The sequence below is a fragment of the Neophocaena asiaeorientalis genome, unplaced genomic scaffold (assembly GCF_003031525.2).
Source record: "Neophocaena asiaeorientalis asiaeorientalis breed wild unplaced genomic scaffold, Neophocaena_asiaeorientalis_V1.1 scaffold183, whole genome shotgun sequence".
In the NCBI taxonomy this organism is placed as follows: domain Eukaryota; kingdom Metazoa; phylum Chordata; class Mammalia; order Artiodactyla; family Phocoenidae; genus Neophocaena; species Neophocaena asiaeorientalis.
The window spans coordinates 4,818,547-4,838,923 of record NW_020175199.1 but is presented as its reverse complement, the minus strand read 5'-3'; the positions used below and the strand labels follow the sequence as shown (position 1 = coordinate 4,838,923).

Genomic DNA, 20,377 nt, shown 5'->3' with positions numbered 1-20,377 from the left:
CACGACCAAAGTTTCTGTTAATCAGTTGGACTCAAAGTCCATGGATGTATGTCAGGGTCATTAGCCCACAAGGAAGTCTTCATTGCAGGCCAATAAATTTGAAGTCTGAATAAACTCTTAGCCAGAGTTTCTTGAAGAGTTCAAGTTAGCTTGAAGAAACGAATAATGTAATTTAGATGTTCTCAGATTTTGGTGAATATTTGCTTTCTTACGTTTGACAGCAACAGATGCTTTCTGAAACTATATAGCCTGTAGATTACAGAACGCTGGCCTTGCTCCAGCCTCCTGCTGTGCCCTGAGTGTGGCAGGGCCACCACCAGCTTAGATTGTCCCCAGCACTGGAATATTAGCAGAGGTTTATTGCCCTGAGAGATTTAACGTGGAAAAAAAAAATCCCCTGAAATCTGAATTTTGAGACGTGTAGTCTGGCTAGGACTTAATTGTTAGAGTCAGCAGGTAGAAACTTTAAAGAGGCAGCAGTGGCCCCCATTGTAGGAAGAGATCAGGACTCCTCTCCTCACCCCCATCATTATCTATGTCATTTCTATTAGTTCTGTTGAAAATTTGATGGGAAATGAAAAAAAAAAAAAGCCTCAGTGGATGTCTTGGATTTTTGGTGTAAGTGGCCCATGCTCTTAGCTCAAATTATCATCGATGATCCATCTCTTTTCTTTCAAACTCTTAGCCATTGAGCCCTTTTAGAATGTGGTAAATCTAAATATAACATAGAAATATAATAGGTGTTATCCTTTCTATTTCATGTTTTATTTGATGTGACCTTTCAGTAGAAATGGCCTTCTTTTAATGTATAATTTAAGTATAACGAGAACTATATAGTAAAAATGTTCTCCTTTTGATTCATGCATTTTAGAGAGCATCTCTTTCTGTCTTTTGGCTAGCTATGAAATTTGGATGTGACTCACAGAGGTTTTCCAAATATTGGATTGTTTAGTGTTTTCAGCCATGAAGTTTTCTTTTTCTTTCTTTCTCTCTCTCTCTTTCCTTCTTTCTCTCTCTCTCTGTTTCTTTCTTTCTTGGCATTCCTGACCTTTAGACTTTTGCCAGATTGCCTTACACTGTGGGCTGAAAATGAGGCTGTGACAAACCAGTAATGGTGAAAACTTGGTTCATTCTCAAATAGGCAGAAGTATTTCAAATGATTTTTTTTGGCGGTACGCGGGCCTCTCACTGTTGTGGCCTCTCCCGTTGCGGAGCACAGGCTCTGGACGCGCAGGCTCAGAGGCCATGGCTCACGGGCCCAGCTGCTCCGCGGCATGTGGGATCTTCCCAGACCGGGGCACGAACCCGTGTCCCCTGCATTGGCAGGCGGACTCACAACCACTGCGCCACCAGGGAAGACCTCAAATGATTTTAACTGATTTTTTTTCCCTAATTGGAGGCTATTAAAAGCTATTTATTCAAACTATTTAAAGGCATTCTGAAAAATGCAGGGCTTCGCTGGTGGCACAGTGGTTGAGCATCTGCCTGCCAATGCAGGGGATATAGGCTCGAGCCCTGGTCCGGGAAGATCCCACATGCTGCGGAGCAGCTAAGCCCGTGCGCCACAACTACTGAGCCTGCACTCTAGAGCCCACAAGCCACAACTGCTGAGCACGTGTGCCACAACTACTGAAGCCTGTGCGCCACAACTACTGAGCCTGTGCTCTAGAACTCGCAAGTCACAACTACTGAGCCTGCGTGCCCCAGCTACTGAAGCCCACGCACCTAGAGCCTGTGCTCTGTAATGAGAAGCCACCACAGTGAGAAGCCCGTGCACTGCAACGAAGAGTAGCCCCCGCTCGCTGCAACTAGAGAAAGCAACGAAGACCCAAAGCAGCCAAAAACAAAACAAACAAACAAATAAATAAATAAATGAAAAATGCAAAGGAGGAAGCCATAAATGACCCAATAATCCAACCACTCAAATAACACTTGTTAATATTTTTTGTTTATCCTTTAAGTCTTTTTTTCCCCTAGCATATACATTACATGTATATGCACACATGATACTTCAATACAGAATTGATCATTTTGTACGTCTTGTTTTATAGCCCCCTCAAATGTACACAATTTATTGCATTTTTGAACATGGGAATTTTTTTAACTGCAAAAATAAAACAGTATTTAAAGAAAAAATAAGAAGATGAGGAAAACCATCCTTAAATATCCAGCCACTGTTAAGATAAATTTAATTTTTGTCTGTTTCTTGATGTTTCTCTATAGGTATACGTGATTCTTTTTTTTCAGGGTGAGTGAATTTGATTTTGTTCTCAGTTGACTCTGGGAAGCAGGTAGGGAGTTTTAGGAATGGTGAGGTCTGAACATCCTCCCACTTCCTGTGATATACAACCTTCAAATGACACTATTTACTACTGGAGTTTAAACTTGGAGATGTTCTTCAGTTGGCTAGAGTATTTAAATGTTTTTAACTGAGAATTGAAGCAACTTTATAAATTGACTTAATGTCCACTATTTCTTCAGTCAATTCTCAGAGCTTTGCATGCCAGTCTAGAGTGTTAGATAATGATTGCTGAACACAAGTTTTCTGGGAGTATATAGAAACTGCACGTTCTACATCTTTTGCTGATTCTTCTTTCAGTAGACTTGTAGGGAACTTTTCTGAAAACAGTAATATACAAATAAAATATATGGTAAAGCTCTTTTAGCATATGGATTACATCGATACAATAAGTGAATGTTTTAAAAAGTTGTTAGTAAAATATTTTTGCAGGAGAATCAAACTAGCTAAATGGTTACATTTATCTTTCAGGTGAACTTAAGGTGCAGCAACCTTCTTAGCTGCAAATGTGCTACAGTTGGGTTGTGTGGGGAAAAAAAAGGGAGTAATGCCCTGAATCTTCACAGATTTTTTTTTTTTTAGATTCTTATTTTTTTTTTACTCATTTGTGAGATATATATTTTAAAGTAATAACTAGAATTATGACTTATAACATTGTATCAGAACATATAAGATTTTTAGAAATTTCATGTAATGTCTGAAACATTTATATTAACATATTTCCATACAAATAACCGAAAGAAAGTTTAGTATTAGTTTTTGTTTGTTTGTTTGTTTTTTATACTGCAGGTTCTTATTAGTCATCAATTTTATACAAATCAGTGTATACATGTCAATCCCAATTGCCCAATTCAGCACACCACCATCCCCACCCCACTGCGGTTTTCCCCCCTTGGCGTCCATACTTTTGTTCTCTGCATCTGTGTCTCAACTTCTGCCCTGCAAACTGGTTCATCTGTACCATTTTTCTAGGTTCCACATACATGCGTTAATATACGATATTTCTTTTTCTCTTTCTGACTTACTTCACTTGGTATGACAGTCTCTAGATCCATCCATGTCTCAACAAATGACTCAGTTTCGTTCTTTTTATGGCTGAGTAACATTCCATTGTATATATGTACCACAGCTTCTTTATCCATTCGTCTGTCGATGGGCATTTAGGTTGCTTCCATGACCTGGCTATTGTAAATAGTGCTGAAATGAACATTGGGGTGCATGTGTCTTTTTGAATTAAGGTTTTCTCTGGGTATGTGCCCAGTAGTGGGATTGCTGGGTCATATGGTAGTTATATTTATAGTTTTTAAGGAGCCTCCATACTGTTCTCCATAGTGGCTGTATCAATTTACATTCCCACCAACAGTGTAAGAGGGTTCCCTTTTTTCCGTACCTTCACCAGCATTTGTATGTTTGTAGATTTTCTGATGATGCCCATTCTAACTGGTGTGAGGTGATACCTCATTGTAGTTTTGATTTGCATTTCTCTAGTAATTAGTGATGTTGAGCAGCTTTTCATGTGCTTCTTGGCCATCTGTATGTCTTCTTTGGAGAAATGTCTATTTAGGTCTTCTGCCCATGTTTGGATTGGGTTGTTTGTTTCTTTAATATTGAGCTGCATGAGAAAGCAACGAAGACCCAAAGCAGCCAAAAACAAAACAAGCAAACAAACAAATAGATAAATATGGATCATCTTCACTATCATTATTCTGAATTCTTTTTCTGGAAGGTTGCCTATCTGCACTTCATTTAGTTGTTTTTCTGGGATTTTATCTTGTTCCTTCATCTGGTATATAGCCCTCTGCCTTTTCATCTTGTCTATCTTTCTGTGAATGTGGTTTTTGTTCCACAGGCTGCAGGATTGTAGTTCTTCTTGCTTCTGCTGTCTGCCCTCTCCAGTTCTCTTTTTATTAACTCTCCTTCAAAATCATTTCATCTAATTTAATCCTGGGTAGTCTTCCTGTTCCTCTCCTGCTCTCCTGACCTGTTCTGTCCAAAATACTGGCCATAAGTCACCTGTGCACTTGCTGGTCTTGGTGGGTCTCCTGGGGAGGCAGGGGGCAGCTTTTTTCTTTCCTCAGTGCTTCGTCTAGTTTCAGTTGCTCACAGGGTGCTACGTGCAGAGGCCTCGCCTCCAGCGCTTCAGACCAGAGTTCCTCTTGCAAAATGGCTGCACCCCACACTGAAGTTCAAGATGGCCTCTTCACAGATTTGAAGAGTTATTTCTCAATTAGTTTGTGTAATTTGAATTTGGTTTTTGTCTTGCTCAAATTCCACAAGGGTGAAAAAAACCCATTGCTTTTCAAAGGAATGTTTAAAGATATTCCATACTATATTTTAAATATGAAATACATAGCTCTTGTGTTTTTAGATTTGGCTGTGTAAAGAAAGCACCAGATGTTATGGAAAAGCATTTCATAATGAATTTAAAGAAGTTTCCATTTGCCCTGCGAAGAACTGAAAATCGAGCTTTTTTCCCCCATCTTTAATTCAGTAATTAACTAGACTTTCCCTGTAGTTTGGGAGACTGTAATAGTTTACACCTGTTTCAACTTTTGCTGTTTTTATTGGCCGTGGGTTTTGCCATCCCATATTTCTTATGAAGCAAAAATATGAAATAAAATAGGGTAAAGCATTGGAGAAATTATAATAAACATAAAAAATGAATTGTTCAGCTTAAAATATGAAATGCTTTACCTGCACAATGCATGAAGCCATGTTTCAGTAGTATTGAAGTAATTTATTCCTGGAGTTCTGTGTCATGAAAATAAAGACAGTTGCTTTCATTGGCAGGAATAATCCAGGGTTTTTACAATCAAACAATTAACTTTTGGAACATCAGGCAGAAGTCATGTTGTAAAGACAGTTAGAAAAAGCCTGCTAAATCGTTATGTGTGTGTTTATGTTACTGTGAGTAAAAAAGATGAGGGTGTATCAGTGTATAAGAATGAAGGCTCGATAGAACTGTTCTACCACAGAATACAGTCAGACTTCAAAGGTCAGGGGACGCCATGACATCAAGTATGGGTTGGCTCATTCCACAGGTGATGTTTCCCCCTCCAAACATAATAAAAAGAAAACCATTGGGTCAAGAAATTACCATGCCTCCTATTTTTTCTTGCAATCCAACTCTCAAATGGCCTCCCTGGTAGCACGCTTTCTTCTTTAGTTGTAACAGTAGCTACCCAGCTCTAGTGTTGAGTTAAGAGTAAAATGACTAGCTCTTTAGTGCGTTGTCCAGAATAAGAATAGCTAAATTAAATTTCTAATACGTTTAATTTGGATAGAGTTGTGAATGTGGAAAGATCTTAGGGAGAGTTGTTTCTAGAACCGAATTTTAATTCTGTCTTGATCCCACTCGTTGGGTGGCTTTGAATATATTGGCCAAGGTTGTAAGTCGAATGAAGGTCTATATTGCCTATTTTGAGTCACCAGCGTGGGACTTAAATATTTGTGGAATGAAAGTGAACTTCTCTTTCTTTTCTGGGTCTGTAGAATGAACATCTTATATTCCTAAGTTTATACTGAGAAAGAGATACTCCACAAACCTCCTCCCTCCCAGTCTCTCACTACTTCAAGCGGAGTTGATATTTTAATACTGAGGAATTTAGAGTAAGTTTGAGAATGGAACTCTCAAATGTGAGCTCAGAAGGATCCCTCTTGGGGAGGGCAGATAATACTTCTGGTGAAATGTTGCTCTCCCTTGATTGGCTTCTGTGGCCTTGGTAGCTTTGTTTGGGTGGAGTCAGTAAAAGCTGTGCAGGAGACCCAGCAACCTGGGAATGAGGTAAGCCTGCTCCCAGCAAGGACTGATGACAGACTCACCACGGTTTGCACTGGAGACAGTGGCTACCCAAGAGTCCCACCAGAGGCTTTTACCAGGTCCTTGTGGGCTTGGGAAATGGACATGTCTCAGGATTTAGGGGAAAATCAGGCTCAGATTTGGAGTTTCTTGTGCATAAACATTTGGAATGAAAAAAGCCAGAGATTTTTGGTGTCAACGAGTGTGCCATCTCTGGCTCCCTCCCTCCTGTTCCCCCTCAGATGATAAGGTTGCTAAAGGTACAGGTTTCCGGTTAAGTTTTAGATGTTTTTCTGGGAACATAATTATAATTTGGGTCTAACTAAGGAAGTTCCCCCCGTTTTGTTCATCCAGGGATTGAAAGGCCATTCTATGAAGTCTGTTTAGCTGGACTTGGCATGAAGGGGCATTTCAAGGTTGTGACATAATGCGTTTGTCATGAGCAAAATAAGTGTCTAAAGGAAGTTTCTGTAATAAAACGTTAATTGTATCATGAAATTTAAACTGATGAATTTTAATTTGTGAAGAGGTTCCCTGTGGGTGAAGGGGTGTTTTTCTGCCTTGCTTGATAGGCCTTTGAAAATACCTTTGATTCTAAAATTTCTCTTTAAAGAAGAGTTCCTTCGATGTCACTAGAATTTTTTTTTCCAATCTTTGTGCCCTAGTATGCAATTTTCATTGCCAAGCAATTGTGTCATCGGGCAGGGGTGCCTTTAAGCTATTTTTGGCTTTAGAGATAAAGCCAGCCCAAGAGGTAGCTGAGTTGAAGTGCCCCCAAGGCATTTGTGTCATCAGGTTAGGGTGCCGACCTTTTATCTTCCTGGCCCCTCTGGCTAGGACCAACCAAGTTTGCCAGTTTATTTAGAAAGAGTGAGCTTTGTGTATCTTGTTGTTGTTCGAAATTGCTTTTTATGTTCTTTCAAAAGCTTTACTTTTGGTGTATTTCTGAGTTGGAGTGAAAATCATAAGTTTTAGAGTTAACTACAAAGAATCTGTCTGTGGAAGTGTGTGACTCAAATGCTCACATCGGTTCCTGTGCTTCAGTTCATGCTGTTGATGATGTGGTCATTGTGCAAAGAGTAAAGTTAAAATGGTATTGGAATTGTGCGTTCGTTCCCTTTTGCTGCTGTAACAAATCACAAGTATAGTGGCTTACAGCAACATAAATTTATTTTCTTACTGTTCTGGAGGTCAGAAGTCAGAAATGTGTTTCATTGGGCTACACCAAGGTGTTGGCAGGGCTGCACTTCCCCCAAAGACTGTAGGGGAGAATCCATTTCCTTGCCTTTGCCAGCTTCTGGAGGGCGCCTGTATTTCTTGGCTTGTGACCCCTTTGTCCACCTTCAAAGCCAGCAGTGTAGCATCTCTGTATCTTTTAATGCTCTGACCCTCTCCTTTTGCCATCACATGTCCTTCTTTCTCCCTCTGCTTCTGTTGTCACATTGCCTTCTTGGACTCTGACCTTCATGCTCCCTTCTTAAAAGGGCCCCTTGTGATTACAGTGGGTCCACCTGAATAATTCAGGATACACCTCCCACCGCCAGACCCTTAATTTAATCACACCTGCAAAATGCCTTCTGCACATGTAAGGTAATATATTCACAGGTTCCAGGGATGAGAATGTGACATCATTGAGGGGCTATTTAGCTGCCACATATTAGAATACAGTTTTTAATTTATTATTTCTTTCTAGCTCTTGTTTTCATACATTTCCCCAAACTCTCTTTGGAAATCACAGAAACATGTACTCTGCTCTGTTTTTTAAATGAAAACATGTCAATAAAAATACACGTTTTTACAAAATTATAGAAGATATCTTACATTTAACTGTGAAATTAAAGTTGGTGACAAAAGAATTTAGACGTTAATACTTACTACTTTTTGAGGGCGGAGAGGATTTCTTTGAATTTTGAATTCTCTACTTAACGGAATGTCTGCCACACTTACTGGGTCTTTAATAATTTTAGCAAGTGACCTTGTTACACACACACACACACACACACACACACACACACACACTCGTGCACCTACAGGCAGGCCCGTTGACGGTATCGCCCACTAGGTGTTTGGGGTACCACGGTCTTCCGGGTTTCAATTTCCAGAAGTTCTTGATCCTGCTTGTGTCTCTGTCCTGGGCAGGGAGGGAACTCTTCCACCCTGTGCCTGAATCTGAGACCTGGTGTTTGCCTTCTGAAAGGTGCAATTTGATGCTATTGCAAGAAAGATGCCCTTAGCTCTTTGTTCCTGTCTCTCCACAGATTAAAAAGAAAATGTTCACAGAACCGTAAAACTTTTGCGCGTAAAGAACTGGGTTTGTCCTTTATTTATAGGCTACCATTCAGATATGAAAATGATTGTTCAAATGCAATGACCTTCACATTAATCTCAGGTGAAATTTTGTCGTCTGGGACCTTCACCAAGACTTTTTAACTCCCTTGTTGTTTTGTCTCTCTCTTTGTAAATGTGAATAAAGAAGTGAGTTAAAGTGTAGTGTGTGATGCCAGCTGAAATCCAAGTAGATTATACAGTCATTGCAAAGCATAAAACTGAAATTGCTCTGAGTAGGCCTTGTCAGATGAGCCATCACTTGAAAAGGCAACCTCACGCTTGGGACTGATTACAGACAGGAGGTGCTCACAGCACTATAGCTGATTCTACTGGTAGTTGCATTTGTTCATGTATGTAGTTCCTTGACTATGAGAAAACAAGATTACTTTCATCTATGTGTGAAAATAGAGACTTGTGAGGCTTTCAGACAAGAAAATGGAGTGTGAAGTTATCTAAAGATGTCTGATTGATTGGATTAGTATTTTATTCTGTATCCATTTTGCATTACAGATGAGGCCTACCGACAGGCACTGAGCTTTGGGGGAGCAAGGCTGGTACCTTGTTTACCTTTATATTCTCATACCTGATACTCGAGAGTTTTTTGAATACATAGATTGAAAAATGAAACTATTTTAAATGTATACATTTTTATTTACAGCTGCTGCTGAAGGAAAAGGCAAAAGTGGGGAAGACTTTTTTCAGAAGGTAAGTCACTTTTTACTCGTGCCTTGGCGATAATTAAGGAGAAATGTACCTGTCTCAGCAGCTACACTAGAAGCCCCTGAAAGCGCCCCTTCCATAGGAAGGAGAGTAGGTTTTGATAAAATAGCTGGAGATGCTTGGGGCAAGGAAGGGGTGGTAGGCTGTTTGGGACAAGGAAAGGGTGGTAGGCTGTTTGGGGCGTAACCATTCGAAGGTGCCTCCTTCTAGGCAAATTTAATGAAGTTTTCCCTTGGAGGCAAGGAGGCAGTGAGGGCTGCCAGATCTGCTGCCCAGATTATCTTCTTTACCGCCTGTTTCCTCCTTCCCCAAACACATACCTGACCTGGGGGGCTGGAGAGAAGGAGTCCCTCACAGCTTCTTCATTTCTGGTAAGCCTGACCATGGGCGACGTAATAAAATTGTCAAAAGATGCACCATTTAGACCGCTTGCTCGCAGCTGGTAACCAAGTCCATTCTGTCCCCGGCTGCCCTCCGTAAGTTCTGACCTTCAGTGAAGCCAGCCTGGCCAGTCTTAGAGGGAAATAGGAACTGATGGAAAATGATTTGAGATAGTGTGGAGAGCAGTTGATGAGTTCTGGTTAGCTCTATTTGAAAATAAGTGTTTTATGTAAGGGAAGATGTCTGTCTTTTCAAAGAAATTGACTCGAGTCCTCCTCCTTCTTTGTTTTGTTCAGTTGAATTTATTTGTGTGTTTGTTGTTGGTTTCCAGAAGGCATGTGTGTGGGAAGAGATAACACAGTTTGTCCCAGAGTGAAATACAGCAGCAACTACGGATGAGGTTAAATATCACTGTAGAGGGTCATCAAACTTTTGGAAAACACCTGTGTGACCAGATGTGGCTTTTACAGCCCTCCTCATTCTCTTGTCTTCTGTGTGAGCTGCACTTTTTTTTTTTGGGTCAACTTCATCATTCATCTGCATTCTCTTCCAAGGATATTGAAAGCGAATATTTTCAGAGCTGATACTGGCATTGCCATTTCTTCATTCTGAAAATATTTGTTTACCACCTGCTGTGTTGTGCAACGCACTGGAAAGACCAAAATGAGCAAGGCGTAGTCCCGGCCCTAAAGGAATTAGTCTGGTGTTTGATGATAAAGCCACATAAATAGCAGGAAAGTCTGGGCCGTACAGGATTAAGCACTTGACTGGGACTTGAGGAGATTCAAAAGGACTTGTTGAGGTCTTTAGAAGAGTAGAAATTAGCCAAGTGGAGGTAGGCTTGGGTGGGTGGGAAGGGCATTCTAGGTGAAGAAACAGAATGGAAAAAGGCTCAGATGTGGAGGCATTCACGCAGCATTCATACTTCAAACATTTGGCTGGCATATGACATCGGAGAGTTCATAGTGCAAGGTGAGGTGTACTATCCTATATGATGAGCTACCTTCTTTGTTTGGGCGGCCTTTCTTAAAGGGATTTAAATTTTAAAAATTTAAAAGTGCTGTGCTGGCCAAATAGAATGTGCCAGACCACAGTTTTCCACCCCTGCTCTTTAGGCTCATGCTGTTGAAGTTTATGTACTATGTCTGAATCCGCCTTCCTTGGCATTATCTGACGTTGGTTCATGTCCAACTTGTACTCAGTACTTGGGCAATTCAGAATACTCTGCTTTTAGCTGGGGCAGGCTTGCCACAAGGGAAAGAAAAGAGAAGACAAATAGCAGAAATCGCAGATTTGCCTTGGGTTGGCTGTGGTGGCACAAACAGATGCAATCTATGGAAGGATTTTTGTTTCTTTTTTTCCTGTTTCTGAGTTCTTCTTTAACTTGCAAAGAGATGTAAAAAGCAGCCTGTTCAGCTTTGTGTGACTCAGACATTTTAAAACCTGAATCGAAACACAGTGTATGTGGTCATAAAGGACCTTCATTCTTAGAAGATTTGCTAATATTTATCACTCTTTGCAGAGCCATATATACATTCCAGCAGTTTAAATGGAAACACATGTTTGAATCCAGGAACATGTGTGCATCCCACAAACTGTGAGTTGGAATCATAGATTACATTCTTGGTCGCAGGTTAATGAAGCCTCTGACTAAATGGAGTACTTTTTAATCTCCTCATTTTCTTCTTTTGTTCAATAAAGTATCTTCCTGATCGACAAGTGTCAATATAAGATTTGGATACTTACCCTGGAAAAAACCCTGCAGCTTACTAAGAGGCAAGCATCCCAAATTTCAGAAAAGTAATTTTCAGTGTTTTGACCAGACAGAAGTAGACATTATGGTCTGTCTCCAGTAGAATGAAGGAGCAGAGAGGTATTGAATTCTCCTCCAGGAACTTTCTTCTAGTCACACATCTTCCATTAAAATTAATGGCATTTGGGGAAACATTTGGGAACAGAAAATAAACCACATTGCTGGTCATTAGCATGTTCGAAAAAATGCTTTTCTTCTCCCAGGGAAATGCAAATATGAAGGTTCTATATGCTTATTATTAGAATATGTTTTGGTTTTTTACTCTGGAGTGTGTATCACAAACCAAAATTAGAATCTCTCTTTGAGCTGAGTTTAAAATTTGACTATCCTGACTTTAAAAATATCTAAGTCTGGAAGGATACCTCCTGGATTCGTACTGCCTCTCCCTAAGGAGAGGATTGGAAGAGGAGGATGAGACTTGTATATGTTACTTTGGTTTTTTTGGACCATCAAAATATATGTAAAATCACTACTGGGATCATCAAATGTATTGTCTCAAATTTGGAGCTATGATTTGCAGTTGTTCAGTTTACTGTACGCTTAGACTTCTCCCAGGTGTCACACTTACTGTTTCAGAGATCTCCCTGGTTTTCTGTATACTGTTTTACTGTATGTGTTTAAAATGTTTTATTTCCACTGATATTCTATTAGGGTAAAAGACTAACCTGTTACAGCAGATAATGCCAACAATATCGTGCCTTAAAGAACAGTTCTTTAAAATTAGAAGCATCATAAAAATTCGAAAATAGGGGAATGGTTGAATAAATTTTGGTGTATTCACATCATGAAATTATATGCAATGTTTAAAAAAAACTAAGTAAATCTTTACCCATTGACACAGAAAGATACTTGCAGTGTATTGCTGAATCAGAAATGTAAATAGTATGATTTCTGTTTTGCAAAATACATATAAAAACAAGATAAAATATAGGTCTGAAATGGTACACATTTCAGATAAATAAAACCATCAACAGAGATCACACCTTTTTATTTTGTCCTTTCCACATAGTACAATTTTTAAGTAAGTGTGTACATCTTTTGTAAAATTTTTAATGAAACAATAACAAAAAGGAAAAAAAAAGAACAGTTCTTTATTTTACTTTCATGTAACATTCTAAGGAGAATATTCCCGCTTGGTAGGTGGCGTTGTCCCATGCTGTCAGTGAGAGACCCAGATTCCTTCTAAGACAGAGACCTGCTGTTCCCTAAGGCACAATCTCATCTGTATGGTTAAAACTGGGTCATCACCATGGCCAGATGGGAGCTGGTGAGAAGGAGGAAGTGTGCCGTGGTCTTAAGGCAGGTCAGGTCTGGGTCTGGCATGTGTCAGTTGTTCTCACGTTCTCCTGGAGAAAACTCCTGTATGATGAGGCCTTATGTAACTGCAGTCATAGGGGTGGGAGGAGGAGCATCTGGAGGAAATACTGATTTTGCAAGTGCTCTTTACCAAAAGACAGATTAAGGAAAAACGAATGTGGTCGGAGGGTAATATCTCTGTGTGTTAAGCCTTTGAAACGTTTTGTATTATGTTTTGGGGCTGCTCTAAAAATTTGTACCACAAATTGAGTGGCTTCCACACTAAAAATGGGTTGTCTCACCTTTCTGGAGGCTGGAAGTCCAGGATCAAGGTGTGGACAGGGTTGGTTTTTCCCTAGGGCTGCGAGAGAGAATCTGGTCCACGCCCCTCTCCTGGCTCCTGGAGGTTTGCTTGCCGTCTTTGGTGTTCGTGGCTTGTAGAAGCATCGTCCCCGTCTCTGCCTTCTTCACATGGCGTTCTCCTTGTGTGTGTCTTGCTGTGTCCAAACATCCTCTTTTTATAAGGACACCAGTCCTATTGGATTAGGGCTCACTCTAATGATTTCATCTCTCTAATTACATCTGCAGTGACCCTGTTTCCAAATAAGGTCGCATTTGAGGTACTGGTGGTTAGGATTTCAACATACGAATTCTGGGGGACACAATTCAACTACTAATACCTTTTAATGGAGGAAATAAAGTTTGTAGAACATTTACTATAATTAGAAAAATTTGGTAGAATTGTTATGTTTTGATACTCAATTTGATCTATGGATTTTAACTTCCTAGTCATTTGTACTAAATCGTTTTCTTTCCTTATAGCAAGTCATTTTTAAGTTGTCTATAACAAATACACAATTAACATGCAAGAAAGAAAAAAAATCTACTTAGTCATCCCACCTTTGAAGGAGAACTACTATTTATACACCCTTAGTCCTTCTTTCTATGTATATTAAAAATGTAAAGTGCTTTTTAATATTCTCTGATTGGCTGATGAGATTACAAATTAGACTCTTTGTATTGGATACATCCCAAATGTTTTTCTATGTTGAAATTTGCAAGTTCTCCAGTAATTGTACTTTTTATTCTTTGGCTCTAGCTCTATTTACAAAAGGAGGGAATGGATACAACTATTGCTGTTCTCTCTAGTTCTTTGTCCACTTCTCATGGAACCTTAATTGAAACACATGGAAATGATCTGCCAAGAGTTTTACAGTTCTTTGGCCAGTTGTTCATGGCTTACTCACTGTCTGTCCTGTTTCCTTTAATCACTTCGTTTTTTCTTTCTCTTGTGAAATGACTACTTTTTTTCTTTCTCTTGTGAAATGACTATGGCGAGATCTTGGAGGGGAAAATGTGTTACAGTGTATTAGGTGGGGATGAGTAAAGTGATTGTATTACAAATGTGATTCATCAAAGCAAAATGCTTTAGGAATCTCGAATCCCAATGGCTGAAGAAGAGAAAATTCATTCAGCATCATAACTGATGAAAGCCAAGTTTTCCATCACATTGGGTTATATACATCGTTTCACCACAAAGTACACATCCCATATTTTAAAGTAGGGATATTTTATACCCTTAAAATATTTCAGTTTAGAAAAGTGACCTTTAAACTGTGGTTTTTCAGAAGAGCTTATCACTAAGACTAATATAAATAAGAAACTGATGGTTTATGTGGTATATTTTTATTACCCTCAAGCTCATCTTGTTAGGCAAATAGATTTCTTTTGTCATTTTGAGACTGGAAGGTAGCAAATGTTGTCTTCTGGGGTAAATTGCTTGGAGGAATATCTGTCTCCCTTTGTACCTCAAAATGAGTGCATTAGTTGGTCTTAGATGGGGACCACTTGAATCTTTTTATTGGAGGAGGGAGGCAGAAATCTCTAAGTATAATTGCTTCTCCTTCCTCCACTGACCATGATTTTGTATAGGTTGAATGGCTCATAGTCCTCTGGTCATAGAAATAAGTTTTGATTTAATTATTTAAAAGTGAATTCACTTCATTATAGCCCATGATATACTTTCTCTAGCACTGAGTCTTTATGCTTAAACATTTAAAATCAAGTTTGATTTAAATGAAATTAGGATATTTAAGGTTTTAATCTCAGTATGTGTTTCAGTAGGTAATATATTCACGTGGCTCACAATTCAGACATTCCAAAAGGACGTGTATATACAGTGAAGAGTGTTTGATGTCACAGTTCTGAAGATGGGCTCAGGAGGCTGCAGAATGAGTGTTGATTTTGATTCTAGACTTAAATGTTGTCACCACTGGATGTCATCACAAACGGACAGTTAGGCCTTAAAGCCAACATTCAGGGACCCTGGGTTCTTATTTCTGATGACACTGTTATGGACTTGAGCATAAGTTTCATTGAGAGAGTCTGTGATCGCTGTTTTCTTCTACAACTGGCTAAATAGGGGTAACTGGCACGTACAAGACTTAGAAAAAATGGACAACCCCCCAAACAGGTTATTCTGGTCATCTCTTAATTATATTTGTTTTTAAAAATTAATTAATTTTTTTTTTTTTGCGGTATCCGGGCCTATCACTGTTGTGGCCTTCTCCCGTTGCCGGAGCATAGGCTCCGGACGCGCAGGCTCAGCGGCCATGGCTCACGGGCCCAGTCATTCCGCGGCATGTGGGATCTTCCCGGACTGGGGCACGAACCCGTGTCCCCCGCATCGGCAGGGGGACTCTCAACCACTGCGCCACCAGGGAAGCCGTAAAAATTAATTTTTATTGGAGTATAGTTGATTTACAGTGTTGTGTTAGTTTCTACCGTACAGCAAAGTGAATCAGTTATACAGATACATATATCTGCTCTTTTTTAGATTTTTTTTCTCATATGGTTATCTTTCAGAAAGTTGTTAAGGGTAAGAATCTGTCCTGTTTTTATATCTTCTGATTTGCTCTGTGTCTTCCATCAGAGTTGAGCAGATAAGGGTTAGTGAGAAAAGATTAAGAAAAAGACTGTCTTAAGTGATTTGCTCATTCTCTCTTTTTCTTTTCTAAGTTCTGTCTTTGTGTTGACTTGAATATGGGTGTCAAGCCCATATTCTCGAGCATGTTGTACAGTCACCTGTTGAGTTCTGTCATCATATCAGGTACTTGGCTTTTCTTTCGGCAGTCATTTCACACAACTGCTTTATGAAAACCACATTTGCTGTTTTATTCCTCTTTCTGCCTCCATGGAGGTAGGGGATGTCATTGGGGTTCCTTTAAACTGTGTGTTTGATGGCAGTGAATATACCCTAGTTGCTATTATGATTTTTTAAAGTGAATAATAATAGTTAATTTAAATGAATACCCTATGAAAGTTTAGTCATTACTGGTTTAAATGTCTCTTGAACCCAAACTCAAACCATTGTATCATGTGGAAAATCACATTGAGTTTATGATTGGATTATTATGTAGGCCTTAAAAAATCATGTAAACATTACTAGGGCAGAAATTATTCCAGAATGTTAAGTGTCTGTCTCAGTGATGAGATTATGGTTGATTTGTATTCTTTCTCTATACTTATTATGCAGTGAACCCCTATTATTTTTAAAAGCAAGATTAATCATCACCACCACCTCATGGAGAGAAACAGACCGTAATGGCTAAAGTAGGTTGAGGTTGCCCATGAATGCATAAATTATTGCCAATTTGTAGAACATAAAGTATTTTGTTGAAAGAAGTGTAAAAGGTCATTTGTTTCTGCCACCCATGACGTACGGAAGTTCCTTCTGTATCTTCTACAACAGGTATAAAGACAGTACAGGTTTCAGATGTATATACAAGGCTGATTTTTAGTCAGTGCTGATTTTCAGAAAATTTCCCCTTTTCTTTTCATCCATGTGATCCTCTTATTTTGCCATTTGGAGGTATAAAAATTTTTTCGAAGATATTTTTTTTTTTTTGTAAAATCTGTATGTCTTCTTTTTTTCAGACTAAAGATATTTAGATTTTATTTATCATATAACTCAATTTTCAGATCCCTTACCATTCTATTCACTTTCAGGAGCAAGATTTTACAGGTGGCAACAATATCTGGGTACAGTATTTTGGGTATACCCTGATGAGTATGGCTATAGTGAGGCCATGATATCCATGATACGGATGAGATCCAGAAGCAGCTAAAGATTATATAATTTTCAGGCACTGTCAATTGGTCACAGATGTGAAGAATTGGCTTTTTTTTTTGTTGTTTTTTTTTTGGCCATTCTTCATCCAACTGAAGAGGAATGTTTGGCTCCAACTGTCATTACTAGGTATATAATATACATTAAGGATGCTAGAATCCTGACTGGCAGGTTCAAGCCCACTTATAGATAGCTCACAGGCTCTGTCACTCTAAACTCTTGACCTGCCATTTGGCCTGGAGACCATGTGGCAGTTAAGGTGTGGCCAGAACATGAAAGTGTGGGAAGCATCCCTTTGAAAGAGTTCACCTGGTTCTGGTACTGTGCAGTCGGAACTCCTGCGTGATTTTCTTTCTTCATTATGGACTTCACAAGGTTACCTGGGAAAAGGACTCAGCCACAGCCTGACAGCCCATAATAAAATGATGGGGCCAGTGCAGTGACTTTTAGTGTGACTCCAGTGAACGCTGTGACATTTAGTAAAGAGCTTTAAGCTTTACTGCTTTAAAATGGGTTTACAGAAGAATTAGTACGTTTAAAAATTGGGTGTGGTGGTTATGTCCTTTTCTTCTAGACAAGGATCTGAATAGTCTTGGATTGATTTTTTTTCAGGGTCAGAGACCTAGTTGGTGGCAGCCAGGACCTGAAGAGTGCTTTTCTGACTTTGACTGTTGTTCATAAAATATAAATCATTTTCTGTAAATCAGTGATTATCATGCCCTCTTGGGTGGACTATGCTCCTATAGTGAGAAAAGTTCTGTCTAAAGCTGTAAGTTTTGCTGAGTAGGACTCTGAATTAGAGTCATTGTGGTGCATTAGAGGGACAGCCCAAGGGCTGAAGCAAATTAGTACAGTAAAATAAATGGTATGGATTTTGTTAGTCCTTTATATGTTGTTTAAACAGTCAGATTTCCAAATCATATTAAGGTTGGTTGGTCTGATATTTCACTTTTTTATTTTTTCCAGGAGAGCTGTGATAGTGGCTTATTGTCATCTCATGAATCAATACTTTCTTCAATTTAGGAACTCTTGCTGTTTTTTAAAGAACAGCCTTTTGCTTGATGGCGTTTAAAATTTTGCATTTTATTTAGACAAAATAGATTGCTTTAGAATTTGTACTTTGGCTAATTCAACTCTTACCTTTTGTCTCTGAATAATACCTTTAAATTTATGGACTTTGTCATTTATATGATTATATGCCTGCCTTTCCACATACCCTCCCATGAAAAAAGGAGAGGAGCCAGGTGTGTTTTGCATCACCTGTTTCCCTGCTCTTCCAGCCACAGCTGACAGGCCTAGATGTGGCACCTGACCCAATGAGGAACCTTCTGTAGACACTGGCCACGACCTGTGTGACTGGCTCTGAAAACTCACTGAGCGAGACTTGTCTCTAACAAATTGGGGAAGCTAAGACCTAGAGTGGTAGTGGCGACGCGGGAGGGAAAGGTCGTGGTGTCGGGTGGGGTCGGGGAGAAGCCAGGGGTGACCGTGTGGGCCACGGGAAAATGCTGGGGTCACAGGGAGAAGCAGCTGTGAGTCAGCAGAAGAAACCCATCCACAGAAGGGAACATGGAACAACAACAACAACCAAAAAAAAAAAGAGCGAGAGAGCGAGAGAACGAGAGCGAGAGAACGAGAGCGAGAGAGCGCGCGAGAGCGCGTGAGAGAGCGAGCGATAGGGAAGCAGATATGCCAGAAGTGAGCAATGCCTCTTGGGGGAGCTGGAACAGTTTGTGGTGCTTCTCAAGTTTGGCTCAGTAGGTGCTTTTGCAAACTTCTTCCCTTCTCTTGATATGCTTGAGAAACTTTGGTGTCTGTGTGTAGTATAGTTTAGCCCCTCGATGAGTATCTCAAATTAAGTTATATCGTTAAAGGAGCAGTGCTCCCTAGACAAGACATAAGACATTCTCCCCAAATGGGTCATTAAAATATGTATACAGCATATATATATATATATATATATGAATTCTATTCAGAGAAAATGTTCATCATATACTGGTATAGTATATTTTCATGTTTTGCAACATATATACCATAGTGTATTGTAAAACATGAAAATATACCATACCAGTATATGATGAACACTCTTTCTGAATAAAATTCATATATATGTGTGTATATATATGTGTTTGTATATATACATATATATATGTTGTGTGTGTGTGTATGAATAGTATTCTTATTCAGGGTGTGTTTCTTTTTGCTCGTCAGTTGCCAGCATTATTCAAGGAATCATAAGGTCATAATTGCTGTTAATATCTTCAGTGGAAAAAGCTTGTGCTGGCCTTATTTTCCAAAAAGATTTAGCTGCGGGCTTTTATTGTACGTTTTAGGATTTCCTCCTTCTCCTTGCACATTGGCACTAATATATTGTTTTAGTCAGTGTTATGCTTTTTGTGGGAAGTTTGTAGTCAGCCAACGTGAGGAGGGGTTAGTACAGCATACAACATTTTCTGTTTTTCTTAGTAGTGGTTAGGGAGAACACTTTGTTACTCTTTCCCTCTTTAAGTAACATGATCCTTGAATTAAATTATTAAATATCCTGAATGTTACTCTCTTATTTTGTATGTTCAGCGTTGTGGATTGTCCCAAACTAGTTCTTTTGCAGGTTTTTATTTCTTTGGAGGCAAGTTCCTTCTTGAAAGGAGCTGCTTTTTGTCACTTTAAGACGTGAAAAAATGGATTTCATTACCGTTTTTTCCCCCCTTGGTGAAATCAAAATGATTTAGGATAAGTGTATAAGTATGTCTTTCCTTCCTTAGCATTTATTACCGTTAGTACTCTTGTCATTCTAGATTATCATTCAGTCATTCAGATTTTCTGCTTCTTAATAGTTAAAGTGATGACGATTGGGAATGAAGGAATTTAGCCAGAGATGAAACCAACTACAGGCAAATATAGAGGCTTCTGTGTTTCCTTCTCAGTTTTCTTTCTTGAGTTTTCCATCAATTACTTTTTTGAGAGAGAGAGAGAGAGAGAAAAAAACAAAAACAAAAACCCAGCTTCAATTCCCATGTGGCTGTTTACTTTGGAGTTGCCAAGAAACCTTAATCCCATGTGAATAAGAAAACTTTAAACTCAGTTAGCTTGGAGTTGTTTTCTTAAATAGAACTTCCTCCTGTTATATTTGTCTATGGGATTTCCAAGACAATTGTCCAAATCCATGTGTAAGTCAATAGGAGATGCTGTTTGAGAAGCTCTGTGGCATGGTCCTTAGGTTGGTAGGTTGGGAGAGCCTAAATATTTCCTGGTTTCGGCCAGTATGTTGAGAGGGAGTTATTAACAAAATTGAAGAAATAGTATATTTTAGTATTTATTTGGAACATGGATGTTGTGTTTCTTCTCATTTGTGAGTACCACTTCACTTTGGCATCCCTCTCACACATTGAAAATATGGTGTGCTAGGACTTCCCTGGTGGCGCAGTGGTTAAGAATCCGCCTGCCAATGCAGGGGACACGGGTTCGAGCCCTGGTCCAGGAAGGTCCCACATGCCGTGGAGCAACTAAGCCCGCGAGCCACAAATATTGAGCCTGCGTGCCACAACTACTGAAGCTTGCATGCCTAGAGCCCATGCTCCGCAACAAGAGAAGCCACCACAATGAGAAGCCTGC

At 39.4% G+C, this 20,377-nt stretch overlaps 1 protein-coding gene across 2 annotated transcripts in view; it reads left to right on the top strand.

The window, feature by feature from the left end:
- The window catches only part of BICC1 (BicC family RNA binding protein 1), a 297,957-nt gene that overhangs the window by 89,455 nt on the left and 188,125 nt on the right, over positions 1 to 20,377 (top strand). For both annotated transcript variants that reach the window (XM_024765245.1, XM_024765246.1), the window contains exon 2: positions 9,085 to 9,131. In XM_024765245.1, coding sequence (XP_024621013.1) covers positions 9,085 to 9,131 — 47 coding nt within the window. The remainder of the gene's footprint in view (positions 1 to 9,084; positions 9,132 to 20,377) is intronic.